General features: G+C 37.8%; 1 protein-coding gene and 8 non-coding genes across 9 annotated transcripts; 2 read left to right on the top strand and 7 right to left on the bottom strand.

The window, feature by feature from the left end:
• The first annotated feature begins 1,671 nt into the window (after positions 1–1,671).
• Positions 1,672–19,651, top strand: tmem116 (transmembrane protein 116). The gene is made up of 11 exons (XM_044359001.1): positions 1,672–2,096; positions 4,509–4,555; positions 6,790–6,853; positions 6,962–7,093; positions 14,931–15,035; positions 16,198–16,247; positions 16,416–16,499; positions 16,611–16,746; positions 17,526–17,670; positions 17,770–17,849; positions 18,613–19,651. The coding sequence occupies exons 1-11, from the start codon at positions 2,031–2,033 to the stop codon at positions 18,781–18,783; spliced, it is 1,080 nt and encodes a 359-aa protein (XP_044214936.1). The 5' UTR covers positions 1,672–2,030; the 3' UTR covers positions 18,784–19,651.
• Positions 9,817–9,888, bottom strand: trnae-uuc. The gene has a single exon. It is a non-coding gene; the product is annotated as a tRNA-Glu (tRNA).
• trnae-uuc lies at positions 10,200–10,271 on the bottom strand. Its single transcript has one exon. It is a non-coding gene; the product is annotated as a tRNA-Glu (tRNA).
• Positions 10,378–10,449, top strand: trnae-uuc. The gene has a single exon. It is a non-coding gene; the product is annotated as a tRNA-Glu (tRNA).
• On the bottom strand, positions 10,786–10,857 carry trnae-uuc. The gene has a single exon. It is a non-coding gene; the product is annotated as a tRNA-Glu (tRNA).
• trnae-uuc lies at positions 11,277–11,348 on the bottom strand. Its single transcript has one exon. It is a non-coding gene; the product is annotated as a tRNA-Glu (tRNA).
• Positions 11,885–11,956, bottom strand: trnae-uuc. The gene has a single exon. It is a non-coding gene; the product is annotated as a tRNA-Glu (tRNA).
• Positions 12,131–12,202, bottom strand: trnae-uuc. Its single transcript has one exon. It is a non-coding gene; the product is annotated as a tRNA-Glu (tRNA).
• On the bottom strand, positions 13,067–13,138 carry trnae-uuc. Its single transcript has one exon. It is a non-coding gene; the product is annotated as a tRNA-Glu (tRNA).
• Positions 19,652–20,157: the final 506 nt, after the last annotated feature.

The following is a 20,157-nucleotide window of genomic DNA, read 5'->3' as shown; positions in this document are numbered from 1 at the left end:
TATTAGTAAAAATCAAACCAGCAAGATCCAAACAAAACCAAAATATATGTATCAGTGTTTCAGAATGAAAATGAACTGTTTACATCAATGTCAGGTTAAAACTGTCATGTAACCCGTCGCCTACATTACCCACAATGCAACTCAACCACCGACAGTCCAAATGCTCCAGAACAGCCACTAAAACTGATCTTAAGGTTTTGTTCTGTGATCAGCTGGTTAATCATTTTAAAATGAGAAAAAAAATCAACTACAACTATAAGAAGATCAGTTCATCTGGTTAAAAACTGAACTAAAATTTAAAATAACAGTACAAAAACTTCTTAAAAGTGCTGCAGTGTTCGTTAGAGCCACGTGTGAAAGTGTTGACAGAACAAACAACATATTGATGGTTGAAAAATGTCGAGTCTGTCCTGAGGGTGGCACTAGAGGAAAGATCAGGCAGTCCTGCTGTGGGCATGTATTCATCAAACTCCTTAATATCAATTTATTACATGTGTAGCACATAAATATATATAAAAATTATAACTGGAAACAAAAAGAAAACCAGACTGGAGCAGGAAAGAAAGTCTGTTGCTGGTAGAGGAGGAAGATTAAAGGACAAGTTCATAGTTTTTCAGGTTTGTCTTAAAACAACAGTCAGTCATCAAATGAACATTAAAGCTGTGTTTCTTGCTGTAATCATTCCTCCTGTTCATACTGATCATTAGAAGATCCCTTCATAATGACCTTACAATGGAAGTGATGGAGGACAAAATCCACAGTCCTCCTTCTGTGCAAAAATGTATTTAAAAGTTTATCTGAAGTTAATATGAAGCTTCAGCGTCCAAATGAGTCAAATCAAGTAGATATCTTTCAACTGTTTCCTCTCACATCAGTTACTGTACATACAACAGCAGTCCACCTCAGCTAGAAACTGAAAATAGTTTAATTCAAGAACTGAGCATCAAAAATCTCCCATTTATAGATAAATCCTCTATTATGACATAACTCCATGTTTCTAATCAATAACAAACCCTTTCTTTTCTCAGCCTGGACTGACAGACCAGTAACAGACTGGGACAGTAGCTCATGACCTTCCACCACATACAAAAAAATATATAACATACCGGACCACTGCTACTTCCAGTATATCCACTTAAAAGAAGTCAACATCCCCTCCCAAATATACAAACTCCTGGCATCCAATGACAGAACAATATCAGTCCCTACAGACATAAATAACCCACCAACAGATGTTAACTGGAAAAACGCATCCAGTAACACATTTTCTATGACATGTGCTTCCAAAACCCAACTAATACAGTGTAAAGTCCTTCATTGAACCCATATTACTGCCCACAGACTCCACCACATGGGCTTTAGCCACAGTTATGCATGTTCATATTGTCAATTTCAATAACCAAGTATTAACAGGAGGAATGATTACAGCGAGGAAAACCTCTTTACTGTTCATATCAACACCTGACTGCTGAAGAACTGTGAAACTGTCCTCTAAAGAAAACATTATAAAGAGAGCACGGGACGACGACGTCAACAAGTTACAAAGTGATTGTAAATAAAATCAATATAATATTTATTCTTGTTGTTTGCATCCCTAATAAATGCAAAAAAAAGTCCTTTCAAATGTTCAAATGTAAATAATTGGCTGACATGACTCCAGTTAACGTTATTAATTATTTATCATGATCAGTGATGTTTCATTCCCTTCCTGAGCAACAGAAGAAACCTCAGAGTAAACAGCTTGTATTCTTTGGTTTGACTGATGTGAAGCACCAGTTTTATCTTCAAAACTGTACTTTTAGCACTTAGATGAGTCAGGCTCTGGTCCTGCTCCTGGGGGGGGCATGGCCTGAGTGATAAAGTGGGCGGGGCCAGTGTGAATAAATCCAGCCTCTTGTGTGCTGCATGATAAAACCTCCTGCTGTCAGACTGTTGGTTGTTTGTCTGATGTTTTCCTGTCCAGGCTGCTCTGTGGTTTTCACTTGTTTAGTCAGATCCATCTGAGAGTGTTCAGGCTGTCAGCTGCAGAGATGCTGGAGGGGATTTTTACCAACAGCTCAGAGACGAACACTACCAGAGCCCAGGACTGGACGGAGGTCAGTGTTACACCGAGAGATACCCACTGGTAGAACGTAACTCACTACATTTACTCAAGTACTGTAGTTGAGTACAGTTTTGAGGTATTTGTAGTTTACTTGGGTATTTCCATTTGATGCTACTTTATACTTCCACTCTACTGAATTTCAGAGGGAAATATTGTACTTTTAGGTAGTTAACTGAGTGTTTTCCAACTTGGAAGTTACAAGATAAATCAACAAATAAAAAAAAATTTAAAAAATAAAGCTGGTAATCATAACTGATGAACCAGATAGGTATCAAAACAAAGAAATACTAATTTCTGTTCATTTTTTGAATTATCAGATTTTTTGTACTTTTTTATTATAAAATACAACATAATTTTGCATCATAATGTCTGTAGAAACTGTTCACATAAAATAATCTGATTCATTGCACTGCAGAAATTTGCAACCTGTTGTGAGAGTTCATGAGTAGACAGTTTAGTTTATTTACTTGCACAAATAAGAAAAATGTATTAAAAAGGAGAGAAAAACGACTGTGCTGCTGAGTTTTTTTTCCAGAAACCTAAAGGCGGTTCATAAAGACATTTCACCGACAAAGAAAAACACAGCAGCATCTAAAACTGAGATTTATCAGTTTGATAAACTTTGATTTAAACCCAAAACATTTGGGAAGCACATCTACAACAGTGCATCATATTTAATAAGGTCATTGTGTGTTTCATGTAAAATTTAAATATGCAAAGTAACTGCAGACAGACGCAGTAGAGTCAAAGAAAACCCTTCAGGGATCAATGAACTCTTAACTTTAGTATAAAGTAGCAAAAACAAAGGAAATACTCAAATAAAATGCCTCAAGTTTGTACTGAAGTCTGGTATTTGACCACTAATACGACACCGAGGCATCAAGTTAAACATCTCTGAAATGAAACAAGTGTAAAAACATCCTTTAGAGAGATAAAGATCTATGTTACTCTCTGTGGAGGAGCCTTTTCATCTGGACGTATCATATTGGGAAAAAGAAACCTTCTCACACTACTGATAATGATTATTTTACTTACCTACAAACTAATCATTTAGTACATAAAATGTCTAAAAGAGAAACATTTTCCATCAAAGTTTACTAGAACCAAAAGTCCCAAACTGCTGATTTTGGTTTCCTTTGATATAAAACATGATGCAGTAAGTTGATCACATGATAAACAACTGAGTCGTTGTTATCAATGTCGATTCATTTTCAGTTGATCAACTAATTATCCGAATGCTCAGATTCACAGGTTAGAATTATATCATTAAGTGTAGAAAACTCCGTCTATTTAGATCATTTGTCTGAAAACAGAGTTTGGATGGATGCATGAATGATAATCAGCTGCAGAGCGAAGCGTCAGTTTCAGTCGTCGTCCTCGGACTCGCATCTTAATCTCTGAACTGTCTCCGGGGTTTTTACGTCTCATCTACAGTTTGTCTTCTTCTCTATTTTTAAACACTTTCACTTTCAACATCTGCAGTTCAACCAGGGCTCATATTTATCAGACTTCTCAGAATCACTTTTAGGATAGGTGCTGAAAGTTAGTTTAGGACTGAAAATACTCCAAAAATGCTCGGGGTCGGACTGAAGACTCATGTATGAAGCGTCCTGCCCTGACTGTCAGTGAGGACGACGACGACTTCTCGGAGAGAGACAGTGGCGTCGCCGTTTTACGACACTCACAGCCACAAAGAAGAAACTATGATGACGCGTTGTAGTTCTCTTACAGAGATATACAGAAACCATCCAGCCTCCGTAGACTGTAAACAAAGACTCTCACATAGTAGATAATGTGAAATCAGCCATATTTAACCACGTTGTTTTATAATTTCTATAATTCATGTTGCAAACCGCTGTATGACGTCTTCTCTTCCACTGTCCAGCTCACCTTTAACTCCTGTTAACTTCTGTTCCTACATGAGGGGAAAATGATTATTTCTGTGATGTCACACAGTGTTGGAAATGCAGCGTACGATCAGTTTCTCTGCAGCCTCAATAGATAATAAGATTTAAGACCTTATCAAAATATTTGACCTGTTGTAATGAAGCTGAGATTCATCAGTCTGTGCAGCCAGTAGGACGTGATTGTGCTCGTGATTGTGTTCGTATAAGTTTTAGTTACTCTCACCTTCAAAATATCTGTATAAACTTGATTTATAACTGTTTTAAAGCTGCATGTTCATCATTACAGAACTTTCTGTTGTTCGTAAAAAAATGATCTTTCAATACACTTAATCTAATCAAGCTTTCATAAAATATCTCCTAACATAATATCTCACTCATTTGTGTTTACGTTTTCTTTTATTCACTCTTTAAAGTTTACTTTTTGTTTATTTATGTTTATTTGTGTTTGTGATGTGGCAGCAGTGATGTAACACTCAGCTGATCTCTCCTGTCTGCAGGTGTATGAAGTCGTCAGGTGGATCCAGCTGCTCATGGCTCTGCTCAGGTCAGTTAGTTCACCTCTGATTGACTAATACTACAAACACTACTAATACTAATACCAATACTACCAATACTAATACTACCAATACCAATACTAATACTACTAATACTAATACCAATACTACCAATACTAATACCAATACTACCAATACTAATACTACCAATACCAATACTAATACTACCAATACTAATACTACAAACACTACTAATACTAATACTACAAACACTACTAATACTAATACCAATACTACCAATACTAATACTACCAATACCAATACTAATACTACCAATACTAATACTACAAACACTACTAATACTAATACTACAAACACTACTAATACTAATACCAATACTACCAATACTAATACTACCAATACTAATACTACCAATATCAATACTAATACTACAAATACCAATATCAATACTACCAATACCAATACTAATACTACCGATACTAATACTACCAATATCAATACTACCAATACTAATACCAATACTACAAATACCAATATCAGTACTACCAATACTAATACCAATACTACAAATACCAATATCAATACTACCAATACCAATACTAATACTACTGATACTAATACTACCAATACTAATACCAATACTACCAATATTAATACTACCAATACTAATACCAATACTATCAATACTAATACTACCAATACTAATACCAATACTACCAATACTAATACTATAACTACCATTACTACCAATACAATTACTAGTTCAATCAATACTACAAATGACTGATTTTACCAATACTAATATTACAAAGAAGAAGAAGAAGAAGAAGAGCTGATTTCACACAGCTGAGTCACATTATCTACTATGTGAGAGTCTTTGTTTACAGTCTATGGAGGCTGGATGGTTTCTGTGTATCTCTGTAAGAGAACTACAACACGTCATCATAGTTTCTTCTTTGTGGCTGTGAGTGTCGTAAAACGGCGACGCCACTGTCTCTCTCCGAGAAGTCGTCGTCGTCCTCACTGACAGTCAGAGCAGGACGCTTCATACATGAGTCTTCAGTCCGACTTCGAGCATTTTTGGAGTATTTTCAGTCCTAAACTAACTTTCAGCACCTATCTTAAAAGTGATTCTGAGAAGTCTGATAAATATGAGCCCTGGTTGAACTGCAGATGTTGAAAGTGAAAGTGTTTAAAAATAGAGAAGAAGACAAACTGTAGATGAGACGTAAAAACCCCGGAGACAGTTCAGAGATTAAGATGCGAGTCGCTCTGCAGCTGATTATCATTCATGCATCCATCCAAACTCTGTTTTCAGACAAATGATCTAAATAGACAGAGTTTTCTAGACTTAATGATATAATTCTAACCTGTGAACCTGAGCTGAAGAGTTTAGTACTCAGATAATTAGTAGTAGAAGAAGATGCATTTATAGAGCACTTTTAAATATATTCAAAGACAACAAGGAAATTATTTACACAAGATCTTAGATCACTAAAAACACTAAAGGCACAAATCTGATTCATCACAACTCTGCAGCAAACACACACACACACACACACACACACACACACACACACACACACACACACACACACACACACACACACACACACGTGTATTTAGTCATGTGTTTGTGTGCAGCAGGTCTTTATCAACTACTTTAAATTTCATAAGAACTAATCATGCTTTATTTAACTGCTATTGTATTTATATATTTTAACACTGAAAATGTGCCAAAGATCATTTCCACAAGTTCCTAACAAACTTTACATAAACACACTGCAGTCAGAGACTCATTACATTCATGTGCTTATTACTCAGTACATTAAGCTTCAATTTCAGGGTCATCAACACTGTAAGCGACCGCTAGGAAGGAGGTCAAAGGTCACTGCACTCACACAATAGATGGAAGAAATGTTCCTGTCAGTGTGAAATCAGCTGTTTTATGTTTTGTGTCTTAATTCTAGTCTTACTACACTCAACACTACTTACTACTACTAATAATAATACCACCAATATTAATGCTACCAATACTAGAAGAAGAATCATTTAATCAAAAATGATCTTAAATAACTAAAAACACACTAAAGGCACAAGGTAGCAGGCAGAATATTAGTCAAACGTTACATTTTTTAATGAAAACTTACAGTATTGATTAGTAATTACACTAATAGTATTTTTAATAGACATAATATTGTCCTCAGCATGTAAAATGAATATATGAATCCTTTTTAACGCTGGTCTGTGATGTGATTCACAGCACTCTGGGCTCAGGCTCCATCATCGCCTGTGTGATGTCACAGAGACTCAGCCGGAAGCCGGAGGTCAGTGTTTCTGCTCACTGGTCTGAAATATTTAATACGTAATATTTGTACTTTTAGTCACACGAGCAGAAACTAAAATTTATAAACTGTGCTGTGGGTTTTTTGCAGCTGCAGCCTCTGTTCCTGCTCAGCGTGTCTGACCTGCTGCTCGCCCTCTGCTGGCTGATCGGAGCTGCTCTGTTCTCTCAACGCTGCAGCAGCCTGAACTCACACTGCTACCACCTGCAAACTGTGGAACAGGTAACTACACACAGCACTGCATACTGTATCCAGAGCCTGATATATCTTATTCTTCTGTGTCGTACATCTCCGATGTTGTCCAGAAACTATTAAAAACAGGTCAGTGAGCCAGACGGCTGCACTGGGTGACACGTTCCTTCATTATCATGCCACCTTGTCTCCTAGAAATTATGTTTGTATATAATATAAATAATTTGCAACAAAAAGAGAGAAGGAGGAAAGTGTTGAGAGGCGGACTAATGGACTAATGGTATTTGTTGACAAAAAGGAAAATAGAAAGAAACACCAGACTGAGGCTTCATCAGTCTGAGTTAGTCATATCAAGTGGATATCTGACACATTTACAGTCTTTTTAGCATCAAATTCCCTCTTTGTGTTTCCTCGGACAGTGTTTCCCTGTTGAGCTGCAGGTGGAAGTATAGTAACAAAAAGAGGAACTTTGGCACTAAAAAGACTGTAATGTTGAAAGATATCTACTTGATTTGACTCATTTGGATGCTGAAGCTTCATATTAGCTTCAGATAAACTTTTAAATACATTTTTGCACAGGAGGAGGACTGTGGATTTTGTCCTCCATCACTTCCATTGTAAGGTCATTATGAAGGGATCTTCTAATGGTCAGTATGAACAGGAGGAATGATTACAGCAAGAAAAAACAGCTTTAATGTTCATTTGGCCTCCTAACTGTTGTTTTAAGACAGACTAGAAAAATTTTGAGCTCGCCTTTTAATTTATTTTCCAAAAAGTTCTTGGCTTTTACTTCTTTTTTTCGTTATTGCTAATTTATATGTTTTCTACGGTGGCCCTGAGAGCTCAGCACACTGCAACTTAGGAAAACACGTGAAAAAAGACAAAACAAAAAGCAAAAAAGAAAACATCTTCAAAACATGTGCAGCATTTAGAAAAAAAATACAGCAAAGTGAAAAATAACTAAATACAGAAACGTGCCGCAAATACAAAAGAATCAAAACAAATCACAGCCACGACCGGCAGGCGTCTCCTCACTGTTCATGCATGATAGTTCTCTCAATAAAGACCTAATAGACAATATATATGTAGGCTGTTCTAAAGATTTACATCTTTAGCACAAACCAATTTTGGTCTGAGTCTGCACATAAGAAAAATATACAATTTATCCTTTTAAGTCCCTGAAAAAACTTCTGTATCTTGTTAATCAGCTCTTTACTATGCATCATGTCAACCAACATTAGAACCATTTCACACCAGAGATTTCTGTATTTACATTTCTTCTCTCTGGTATAAAATGCAGAGTCTTGTCTGAGAAAGGTGATGTCACAATTTCATGAAACAAGAACTTTAATCTGATAGTTTGCTTGTGTTGCTGCTGTCAATCAAATCTGATCAAATTAAAACCAAATTAATTCATGACTGTGGATTTATTTTTTTAACTTGCTTATTTATAGTCACAAACATGTAATATTTAGAGAAACACTCAGCATGTGAAATCCAGCAGGTCTGTCGGGGTCAGACAGAGTCATGAGATTCTTTTCTTTAGGATGGGACTTTTGAGGTTTTGGATATATTGTTTTGGATATATTGTGGAATTTCCTGCTTCTCAAAACAAACCTTAAAATAGACATAATAAGGAACCTTGACATTAATCTCACCTTGACCGTGAGAGAGCGTCCATGGCTGGAAAATCTCAACTTCCTCCTTAAAAGATCAACTGAACTAGAAAACTTCAGTGGGTTTTTACTAGAAAACACATAACCTCCATTTCACATGTTTATCAGGGGAAACCTACTTCCACAAGACACATCACATGTCTGAAGAACCGTGTTGCTTCTGCACATCATCAAACATAAACTCAGTAAATTAATGCTCATTTCACTTAGTTTTGTACTCTGAAAAAACATTGGATTTACTTACATTTAAGCTTTTTAGAGGCTGGAAACGATCCAGAAGTAAATCTCAGGGGAGTGTTGGAGGCAGGTGCAGCTGATGATCATCAAAATTTAGATTTGCTCCCTCCTACCAGCTCAGGGATTGGAGGATGGACGTGTCAAACCTGTATCTCCTACAAACTGTTTGTAGTGATTTTCTTCCTGCTGGAAAACCAAAGAAACTGCAGCATTAAATCTTTTCTTACTTTTTGTACTTCACGATGAAGTCAGTTTGTTGTAGTCTTAAAACTTCTTAAACTTTAACAATCTGAGGACAACAAAGAGTAAATAAGGAAGTTGAGAGTGTTTTAGGTGGATTCCCATAGCAAGAGTTGAACCCAGGCCGCCTGTGTGAAAACTAGGAATCCTGACCGCTAGACCATATGGGACCTAGTTTCACATCCTCAGAGCAGTTTTATTGGTTTATTAATAGTTATTTTACTATACCAAACTGTTGTGCCTCCAATTTCATTATTTTCTGGCAAATATGAACAATGTTCTGTTCAGTGTAAATGTCCCATGTGGTCTAGCAGTCAGGATTCCTTGTTTTCACTCAGGCAGTCTGGGTTCAACACCCTGTATGGGAATGTCAACGGTACATGCACACGTTTATTTTCTGTGAGTTAATTATGACTTGACTAAAGTATATGTTCAATGACTGAATACGTAAGAATCTTTATGTAATTTCATGCTGTGTCCCAATACTGTCTCATAAAGCCTGTGAACAACCTGCTACCTGTGCTAACTTCATTTTTACTGACTTTAACACAATTTACAACTGATATTCTGCTATAGCGTAAATATTTACAAGAGCAGCAGTTCCCATACCGGGAGTTGAACCCGGGCCGCCTGGGTGAAAACCAGGAATCCTTACCGCTAGACCATATGGGACACAAAATGTTCTGGCTTAATGTTAAAATATCTGTTGGTCATAACATTTCTTTAATTAATTTAAGCGTCACCATTCCCATAAAAACACACATTAGATAAGTGAAAATAGCTCTTGACAGTAGAATGTTGTGGAAACTCATGTACTGACTTTATACTTGTTGAGAGAATTTGGGGTTTTTCTGTTCACTTCAACAAAGACAGTTTTCTTATAGTAGCTTCTAGTGGACATGAGAGGAACTGCAATTTAACACAGCAGTGAGTTTGCAGCTTAATTACAAATAAACACTGACAGAGATGTAGGTGAACATATCTTCCCATACCGGGAGTTGAACCCGGGCCGCCTGGGTGAAAACCAGGAATCCTGACCGCTAGACCATATGGGACCTGGTTTCAGATTCTCAGAGGAGATTTGATGGGTTGCAAAGGACTCTGCTATTTTGGGATGATGACTTCATGATCTTCTGGCAGCCATATTGAACTGTCGTGGTGTCCCATATGGTCTAGCGGTCAGGATTCCTGGTTTTCACCCAGGCGGCCCGGGTTCAACTCCCGGTATGGGAACATCTACAAGCATGTATTTATTTCCTATGAATTCATTATGACCTAGAATCATTTAAGTAGCTCTTGAGTGTTTAAATACATAAGAACATGTAGTCTTGAGAACAGTGTATTCATGTAGTCTCATAAATCCTCTAAAGATCCTGCTACCTCAGCTTACTACGTTTTTACTGCTGAAGTCCTGCTCTACTGTAAGTAATTACAGTAGACTGGTTGTTTCCAAACTTGTAGGTGAAGCATCTTGTCCCACTGTTTAACACACTTCAGTGCTAATTCAAGCTGTTAGCTTTTCTTGTGCTGAATTTTAGGGACACAGATAGAGGGTAAATATATGATTTGTTCCCATACCGGGAGTTGAACCCGGGCCGCCTGGGTGAAAACCAGGAATCCTGACCGCTAGACCATATGGGACCTGGTTTCACATGCTGAGAGCAGTATTCTTGTGTTCTAGTAACTTGTTAGGTCTGTTATCCCAGGATAAGCATTATCATGAGGTCACACCTACAGTGAGGACAGTGGACATGTCTGCGAGGAGATTATTAAATCACAGTCACAAGATAACAACATCATATCCTGAGATAACTGCCCTCACAAGTTATTAGCAACCCAAGTAAGCTGCTCTCAGCATCTGAAAACAGGTTCCATATGGTCTAGCAGTGAACTGAGGAGCCCTAACAGCAAATACCCTTCTACCCTGTTTCAAGCCTCGCTCTGGTAACTGAGAGCAACAGCTGGTCTGCAGAACTAAGAGAATGAACAGGGGTGTAAGGGATGAGAAGTTTAGTGCTTAATTTTAATTAAACACAGAAGAAGATGCAGGTGAATACATGTTCCCATACCGGGAGTTGAACCCGGGCCACCTGGGTGAAAACCAGGAATCCTGACCGCTAGACCATATGGGACCTGGCTTCAGGTTCTCAAAGCAACCTTGCTGGGTTGCAAAGGACTCTGCTATTTTGGGATGATGACTTCATAATCTTCTGGCAGCCATCTCAAACTGTTGTTGTGTCCCATATGGTCTAGGATTCTAGGTCAGGATTCCTCTTTTCACCCAGGTGGCCTGGGTTCAACTCCCGTTATGGGAACATCTACAAGCATGTATTTATTTCCTATGAATTCATTATGACCTAGAATCATTTAAGTTGGTATTGAGTGGTTAAATAAATAAGATCATGTTGTCTTGGGAAGAGTGTATTGATCTAGTCTCATGCTGAGTCCTAATACTCTCTCATAAATCCTCTAAAGTTCCTGCTACCTCAGCTAACTTTGCTTTTACTACTGAAGTCCTGCTCTACTGTAAGTAATTACATTAGACTGGTTGTTTCCAAACTGGAAGCTGAAGCATCTAGTCCCACTGTTTAACACCCTTCAGCACTAAACTCAAGCTTTTCTTGTGCTGAATTTTATGTGTACAGATAGAGGGTACATACATGATCTGTTCCCATACCGGGAGTCGAACCCGGGCCACCTGGGTGAAAACCAGGTATCCTGACCACTAGACCATATGGGACCTGGTTTCAGACACTGAGAGCAGTTTTCTTGGTTTATTAATATTTATGATAATAATATCTTGGAGGTGAAGCATCTTGTTCCACTGTTTAACACACTTCAGTGCTAATTCAAGCTGTTAGCTTTTCTTGTGCTGAATTTTAGGGACACAGATAAAGGGTAAATATATGATTTGTTCCCATACCGGGAGTTGAACCCGGGCCGCCTGGGTGAAAACCAGGAATCCTGACCGCTAGACCATATGGGACCTGGTTTCACATGCTGAGAGCAGTATTCTTGTGTTCTAGTAACTTGTTAGGTCTGTTATCCCAGGATAAGCATTATCATGAGGTCACACCTACAGTGAGGACAGTGGACATGTCTGCCAGAAGATCATCAAATCACAGTTAGAAGATAACAACATCATATCCTGAGATAACTGCCCTCACAAGTTATTAGCAACCCAAGAAAGCTGCTCTCAGCATCTGAAACCAGGTTCCATGTGGTCTAGCAGTCAGTATTCCTAGTTTTCACCCAGGTGGACCAGGTTCATCTCCTGGTATGGGAACATCAGCTGTACTTCTATGGTCTTTAACCTCAGATAAAGAACAGCTAACAGCTAAAACTTAGTGTGTTGAAGTGCAGTTTGACTAGATGCTTCAACACCCAGCATATGAACATGTAGTTTTGTAATTAATATATAATTTAGATGGAAATTTTTGTGTTGAAATGAAACAAGACACAAGCGAACAAACATTCCCATACCAAGAGTTGAGCCCAGGCCACCTGGGTGAAAACCAGGAATCCTGACTGCTAGACCATATGGGACACAATATGTTCAGGCTTTATGTTAAAATATCTATTGGTCATAACATCCCTTTAATTAATTTAAATGTCGACATTTCCATAAAAACACACGTTAGAAAACTGAAAATACCTCTTGACAGCTGAACGTTGCAGAAATCAATGTACTGACTTTATACTTGTAGAGATAATTTGGGGTTTTCCTGTTCACTAGACAATTTTCCCAGTGCAGCATATAGTGGACATGAGAGGAACTGCAATTTATCACAGCAGTGAGTTAGCAGATTAATTTCAAATAAACACTGAAGGAGATGCAGGTGAATACATGTTCCCATACCGGGAGTTGAACCCGGGCCGCCTGGGTGAAAACCAGGAATCCTGACCGCTAGACCATATGGGACCTAGTTTCAAGCCCTGAGAGCAGCTTTCTTGGGTTTCTACTCGCCCTTTGTGAGGTCAGTTATCTCAGGATATGATGTTTTTATCTTGTGACTGTGATTTAATGATCTTCTGGCAGCTATGACCACCATCCTTACTGTAGTTGTGATCATCATAATGGTTTATCAACAAACCTAACAAGTTACTACAACCTAGAATGCTGCTCTCAATGTCGGAAACCAAGTCCCATATGGTCTAGTGGTCAGGATACCTGGTTTTCAGCCAGGTGGCCTGGGTTCAATCAGTTAAATGTGACATTATATCAGGCTCATTGGAAGTCTTGGTACAGAGTTGGATCACTCTTCATATCTGTCAACAGAGGATTGCCACAGATGGATGTGTGGACATTGACAGCCTGTTCTATGTCTCTGAAATCCTGCTTTAGTGTTAATAATTATACGTTTTGTTCCTTATGGTCCCATATCGGGATTTATACTGCATTCACATGCTCCTCCAATGGTCCCATTTCCCGAGTTGGGTTATTGTTCTTCTGACTTCATTGTGTTCATGAGCTTTTAAGTCTTGTTGCTGCACCAGTTCATTCCCTAAAACCACTAAAATATTGCTTTACCTGACTCGTTATCAGGGTTTATGCTAATAAATAACTTTTCTAACTAATCTAGGTTACTCTACATCAACAGCAACTAATGGTTACAACCTAATACCATCTTACAAATTGCATGCGAGCAAAACATTGATATGCAGTACGTGAATTAGTAAAAATGCCATCAACCAAACATTTACTTTCGTCCACCATATTTTTGCATTTATGACGACCACTTTCGGTCGTGCATCAAAATTTTCACCAACTTTCCAAGTTGTTGTTCCAACATGAGGGGGTTTTCAAGAGAATTTTCCCAGTTGGGAACTCCTTTTTCTGATTGTTCCAACACCACATGAATGCCATACGTTTTTAAGATTACATTTTTACTTTTTGAAATAAAACATGAGTTGTCCTCTTTGTAGATCATACTCAGAACCTCAGTGGATGTGTTCTTTATTGCTCAAGAAGTCAAGTTTAACTTTAGGTAGAAAACAAGTGTAATAACTTGCAAAGAAGTGCTTTGGAGCTCTGAAGAAGACATACTGCCACCAAAATGTCAGATCATTAAATAGTCTACAGTAAGGCAGGGAAGTTTGAGTGTTGTGTTGTCTTGGTACACCGGAGTTTGTTCTTATCCTGAACTTGTAGGTTTTTTCCAGTTTTTAAGTATTAAAGCAATTTCAGCTTCATTATCCTTCTAAAATATGACATGGTTGGCTACAGCATGAAGTGTTTCACAAAATAGTACAGAAGATTTGTTTGTTTATTTTTGCCCACAATAATCTCAAGTGTTGAAGTCATTATACTTATTTTTGCCCAAAATATGAGCTGTATTTAATCAATTAAACACTCAAAAACACCAGAATGGTCCTTTAAAAGTCATCAGAAGATGATTCTACAGTAAACAGATCCACTAATTAAAGTGACCCCGACTGTCTGGTGTCCAGAACCAATCTGAACTGGGTCAGTCCAGGATGAAATAGAGCAGCAGAACCAGGACAAACTTCAGACTGGATGTTAAGAGGGACAGAAAAACAATCCTGACCTACATTTATTGTTCAGAAGCACCGACCTCCGGGTCAGCTGATGGTTCTCTCCTTTTGTTTCTTCTCATAAAGTGCAAACGTGACACGAGAGTTCCCATTTAGGAAATAAGTGCAGTGAAAGTGATCGATGTTCACAAACCTGCTGTCTGATTTTGTTGTTTCAGGTTCTGTACATGACCTCCTTCTTCTACACACTCAACTACGTGTGGAACCTCTACACAGGAATCAGGGAGAAGTTCTACAGCTGCATGGATGGATATCCTGTACAGGTACAAACTAACATGCATCCATTCTTAGTTTACTTTAAATACTTTAAATACAACCACACACATACAAAGAACAAACCACACAAAATCAGACATAAAACCCACACATTTACAGTGGTGGAAAGTAGCTAAATACATTTACTCATGTAATGTATTTAAGTACAGTTTTAGGTACTTGTACTTTACTTGAGTATTTCCATGTGATGCTACTTTACACTTCCACTCCACCACATTTCAGAGGGAAATATTGCACTTTCTACTCCACTACATTTATTTGACAGCTTTAGTTACTTTTCAGATGAAGATTTGACACAATGGATAATATAACAAGCTTTTAAAATACAACACATTGTTAAAGATGAAACCAGTGGTTTCCAACCTTTTTGGCTTTTGACATCTTACAAAAAGCAGTGTGTAGTCGGGGTCACATTTCACATGTCTATGAGTTGTTAACAGCTCCACCAAATAGTGATTTTTCCCTCTAAACTTCTCATATGCTTTCATTTCAATAAATGTTCAAATGATCCAATATTTCAGCAAAAATTTAAAGATTAGAGAAAAAGTCCAAAAACTGAAAACAGATTTGTGTATCAGAACTTTGTTTTTCTTACTTGTAATGGAGTATTTTTACATTGCTGTATTGGTACTTTTACTGCAGTAAAAGATCTGAGTATTTCTTTTACTGCAGCACATTTAAGCCAAAAAGGAAATTTTATTTCCTCATTGTCATATACAAAATTATAACATTATGTGGAATATAAAGACTATTTACTTTTAACAAAAACACATTTCTTACTAGTTCTTAGCTACAGTGAACTTTCCCAAAGCTTAAGATAATTTCAAGCATCGTTATTTGTATTTGTTATATACACTGTCAAAGAAAAGTAGTGTTTTAGAGACACTCTAAATGTATTAATATTTATAATAAGATTAATATAAAAACATCACTCAGTACAACCAAGAAAATGTTTTTCTGGAAGCTCAGGTTGATTTTGAACACATTATTTGAAGGAGGTTTATGTTTGCAAATATACAAAGAAAGAATTGAATTGAATTTAGAGTCTGTGTCCATCCACCAGTTACCAAACTGATTCCTTAGAAAACTTTATTGATTGGTTCCTTTTGTTCATGTCTGAATATTTTTCCTGTCTGTTTTCCTCCCCAGTTTTCCAACAGAGTGAGCACCGCCGGCAAAATCACTGCGCTGCTTTCAGGGTGCGTATCAACGTGTTTAGTAACTCTGAAGGAAGCAGTGTGAATTTTATTTTCCTGTTTAAAAATAGAAAAACAAATTTAATCCTCTTCTGTACCAGAGTTCAGTCTGAAAAACATTTAAACATTTTGAGGAGGAATAGTGATTAAATGTCCTCTGTGTGTTTGCAGTGTGTTTCCTGTCCTGCTGATGACACCAGTGTTTATACAAGGAAACATCAGCCAATGCCAAACCAACTTCAGTCAGCCCTACAGGTGAGTCTCTGCAGGCTCCAACAGCAAAATGAAGGCAAAAATGTTTAAAAATGACTTTAAACAATACTTGATCATTTTTGTTTTGTCCCTCATCGTGCACCGTACCATCAGGTGTCTGCTGATGCACACCGGAGCGCTGTACCTGACCTCAGAGCACCAGCAGCCAATCAGAGCCTGCAGCCTGCTGCACACCTACTGCATCTCCATCTTCCTCACCACCTTCTCCCTCACACTGATCGGCATCATGGTGAGTTTATAAAAGTTTTACACATTAGTGTCAAATTCTTTTTGCTGTTTGTGTTTGTTCTGTCTTATTAGCTTGTCAGTTATCTGTAAAGACGTTGAAGTGTGGAATGAAAGGTGCTTTACAGATTAATTTGAGCATGACACAAGTATCACAAGCAAAAATGTGCAGTTTCCTGTGAGTTATCACACTAGACCACGTCTTTACATGCCGAGTCAGTCTGAGTTTACATGTTCATCTGAGATCAAACATGTCTCCTGTGATTTATGAGGAGAGCAGTGTGACAAGACTTCCTGTAACGCTTCTTCAAATAATAATATAATAATTATTAGATCAATCAGATTTTGATTAGAGTGTTCTATGACCTTTATTTATTTTTATTTAATCAGTTATTCTATTGTATTGCTGTTTTAAAATGTTTTACTCCTTATCTCCTTTATTTCTTATTGTTTGAGTTTTTCAGTCTTTGTATCAGATTTTAACTTCCTTCCTCTCCTGACCGAACATTTGTTTACTTTAAATTAATGTATAGATGAGCGTATACAGGTAAAGGTGTGTTTTTATATGTCAATATTTATGTGCACATATCAAATAATTAAGTTTTGTTATAAAAAATATTTTTTTGACTGTCCAAACAAAAAAAACAGTTTGGCGTGTAAAAACGACAACTCTCTTATTTTTGCTTTTTTATTTATGGAGTTTGGTGCTACAAACCAAACAGTGATCAGTGACTTCACTCGCAGCTTAATTTCTAAATAAATAAATCTCCTCTCCTGCACCAGGTGCTCATGGGAAAAGCCCGTCGTATCTACCGGCGTGTTGTGACATCAAATGGTTACCTAGGCAACCAGCAGCGGGCCTCTTTCCGTGTGTTTGACCGGCGGATGCTCCTGTACCCGATGATTTTCGTCCTCTGCTGGGGTCCAGGTTTGTCCTCTTGTTTACAGATCACTATGGTTACTGGACAGCAGAGACAGGAGTTATGTCAGTTTCTTAAATGTAAATCTGTGTCTGTTGTCTCCTCAGCGGTTGGTCTGGCGTTCATGCGGTTGGTGAAGCCCTCCGCAGCTCAGGGCGAGGCCGGGGTCGTCCTCTACATATCACAGGTCAGCGTGCGGCAGGACTGAGGAAGTGTCTGAATTTCAAAGCCTTTCGTTGTTTATCACAGTCAGTAAAACTGTGATAACTCGTCCTGTGGTCTGAACAAACCTATAAAATTTCACTTTTGTGCCATTAACTAAACTTGGCACCAAAGCTGCACACAGTGAATAAACACAAACAAGTTACAAGTATGAATTTTGGTCCCTAAAAGCATCACACTGAAGTTTCACATATACGCAGCTTTTAGAGGCCAAATATCCTACTTTGAGTGCTGAGTTCTTCTGAGTGAATCTGATGGGTCACAAGATGATTATCAAGTTTAAAAAGAAGAAAGGAAGAAAAAGTACTTCAGCTACACAAACTGCTATTATTTTTCAGATATTTTTTTTTACCTCTATTATCTATTAAAATGATCAAACTGAGAAGCAGCAGCACTCTTTGATTGAACTGCTCACATCTCAGAGACATATTTGACTTATGATGAGAGGTCACAAGGTCACAAGACAAAAAAGTTTGGTAACAACATGCAGAACCAGTGGTGGAAAGTAATATAAAATTCATACAAGTGCTGTACTTAAGTTTTACTTGTAATGGAGTATTTTTGTATTGCTGTATTGGTACTTTTACTTACTAAAGAAAACAAATAAAGGATGTGAATACTTCTTCCACCACCGTGCTGCACAGCTGAAACAATCCTTTAAAATGTGCTGAAATGTGTTGCTGCTTTATTATTTTCTGTCTCAGCTGTGACGTGTTTTCTGCCCTCAGGCTTTCACCTCGGCCTCTCAGGGTTTCCTCAACTGTCTGGTTTACGGATGGACGTGTGGACTTCTCCGCAGAGCCGGCAGGACAGTTTTATCTCGAGACGTGGACACTCAGACACCTCTGCTGCGATCACAGAAGAAGAGAAGCTACCAGACTCTGTGCACCACCAGCTGAAGGAGAGAAGACAAACTGAAAGGGAGCAGGTGTTTTCTCTTATCTGCAGCAAAGACACAAAAACACTGAGAGGGAAAACACCGCGGCTGTTTCACTCTAGAGGACGAAGACTTCCACCCCTGATCCTGAACCACTGAGGCGAGAAAAAGGGAAGAAGAAGAAGGAGGGGGAGTTTACGCCAAGAGGAAGAGCGATAAAGAAAACAGGATTTGAAAGAGACGTGGCTTCAGTCACTCTGAACTGACAAACTTCACAGGTGGTTCTGTTTCTGGTAAGAGGTTGCCAGTGACTCAGCGGCCACACATTTCTCCGTTTTCTATTTCTCTGTTGACGTGACTTTGGGTCTTGACAAGCTGCAACATTCATTGACTGACTCACTGTATTCTATACTGTACATTTACTGCCAGACTGACAACTTACTGTTAACCTTTTCCTCTGCTGCGCTCGCATTCACCGTCACTTTTCTGCCACTCGCCACGTTTTACGCACTGCCATATTCCTTAAAAGGAGCTACGCTACCAAGAGTTTCATAGGCAACAACACAGAGGTTGACTCACAATTCGGAACAGCACTGCTCAGAGGCTCTGAGACGCTATTGATTTCTGAATGAATGGATATTTGGCATTATTTTTGGCATTAAAAAATATTTTTTTAGCCTGGCAGAAGTTGTTGTTGGCCTGGCCTGTACTATTCTTGGGGAACCATTGGACTGAGTCTCAGCATGATGGACGATGACCTTTTACAGTGTGTGTGTGTATATAGGGATGTGCACAGAGCCCAATATTTGTATTTGTATTTGTTTTTTTATTTGTATTTGTTGAGGCAGAGAAATTATTTGTATTTGTATACAAATAAACGTGGAAATAGGATTAAAAATCTTGTTTTTGTTTTCATTACACCTTTACATTTAGGATATTAAAGTGCTAGTGCTAAAGTGCTTCTTGGTAAGAAATGTGTTTTTGTTCTAAATACATCTGTCTTTATAGTCCACATAATGTTATTATTTTATATATGATAATAAGGATGTAGAATTTCCTTTTTTGTTTTCTGGTTTTGGTTTAAATGTGCAGTGATAAAAGAAGTATTCAGATCTTTTACTTAAGTAAAAGTACTAATACAACAATGTAAAAATACTCCATTACAAGTAAAAGTCCTGCCATGAAAAATCCTACTACAGTAAAAGTACATAAGTATTATGAGCTTGATGTAGTTAAAGCACTGCAGTAAAAGTAGTGCTTTGATCCCTCTGACTGATATATTATTAGGAACCGAGCCCAAAAGACAGAGGACGACTGTAAAACAGTGTGTTTGTTTGTTTGTTTGTTTCTTTCTTTCTTTCTTTCTTTCTTTTGTTATTAGGGCCTGAGCACTGAT

The sequence above is a fragment of the Thunnus albacares genome, chromosome 8 (genome assembly GCF_914725855.1).
Source record: "Thunnus albacares chromosome 8, fThuAlb1.1, whole genome shotgun sequence".
Lineage (NCBI taxonomy): Eukaryota > Metazoa > Chordata > Actinopteri > Scombriformes > Scombridae > Thunnus > Thunnus albacares.
The sequence above is the reverse complement of the archived record's forward strand: the minus strand, read 5'-3'. Positions and strand labels throughout refer to the sequence as shown.

Bases quoted from the DNA above. Each gene is read 5' to 3' on its own strand.
- tmem116 (XM_044359001.1), top strand. From the start codon at position 2,031: ATGCTGGAGGGGATTTTTACCAACAGCTCAGAGACGAACACTACCAGA. The intron at 16,500-16,610 runs GTGAGTCTCTGC...CCGTACCATCAG, and splicing joins AACTTCAGTCAGCCCTACAG to GTGTCTGCTGATGCACACCG. The intron at 16,747-17,525 runs GTGAGTTTATAA...CTCCTGCACCAG, and splicing joins TCACACTGATCGGCATCATG to GTGCTCATGGGAAAAGCCCG.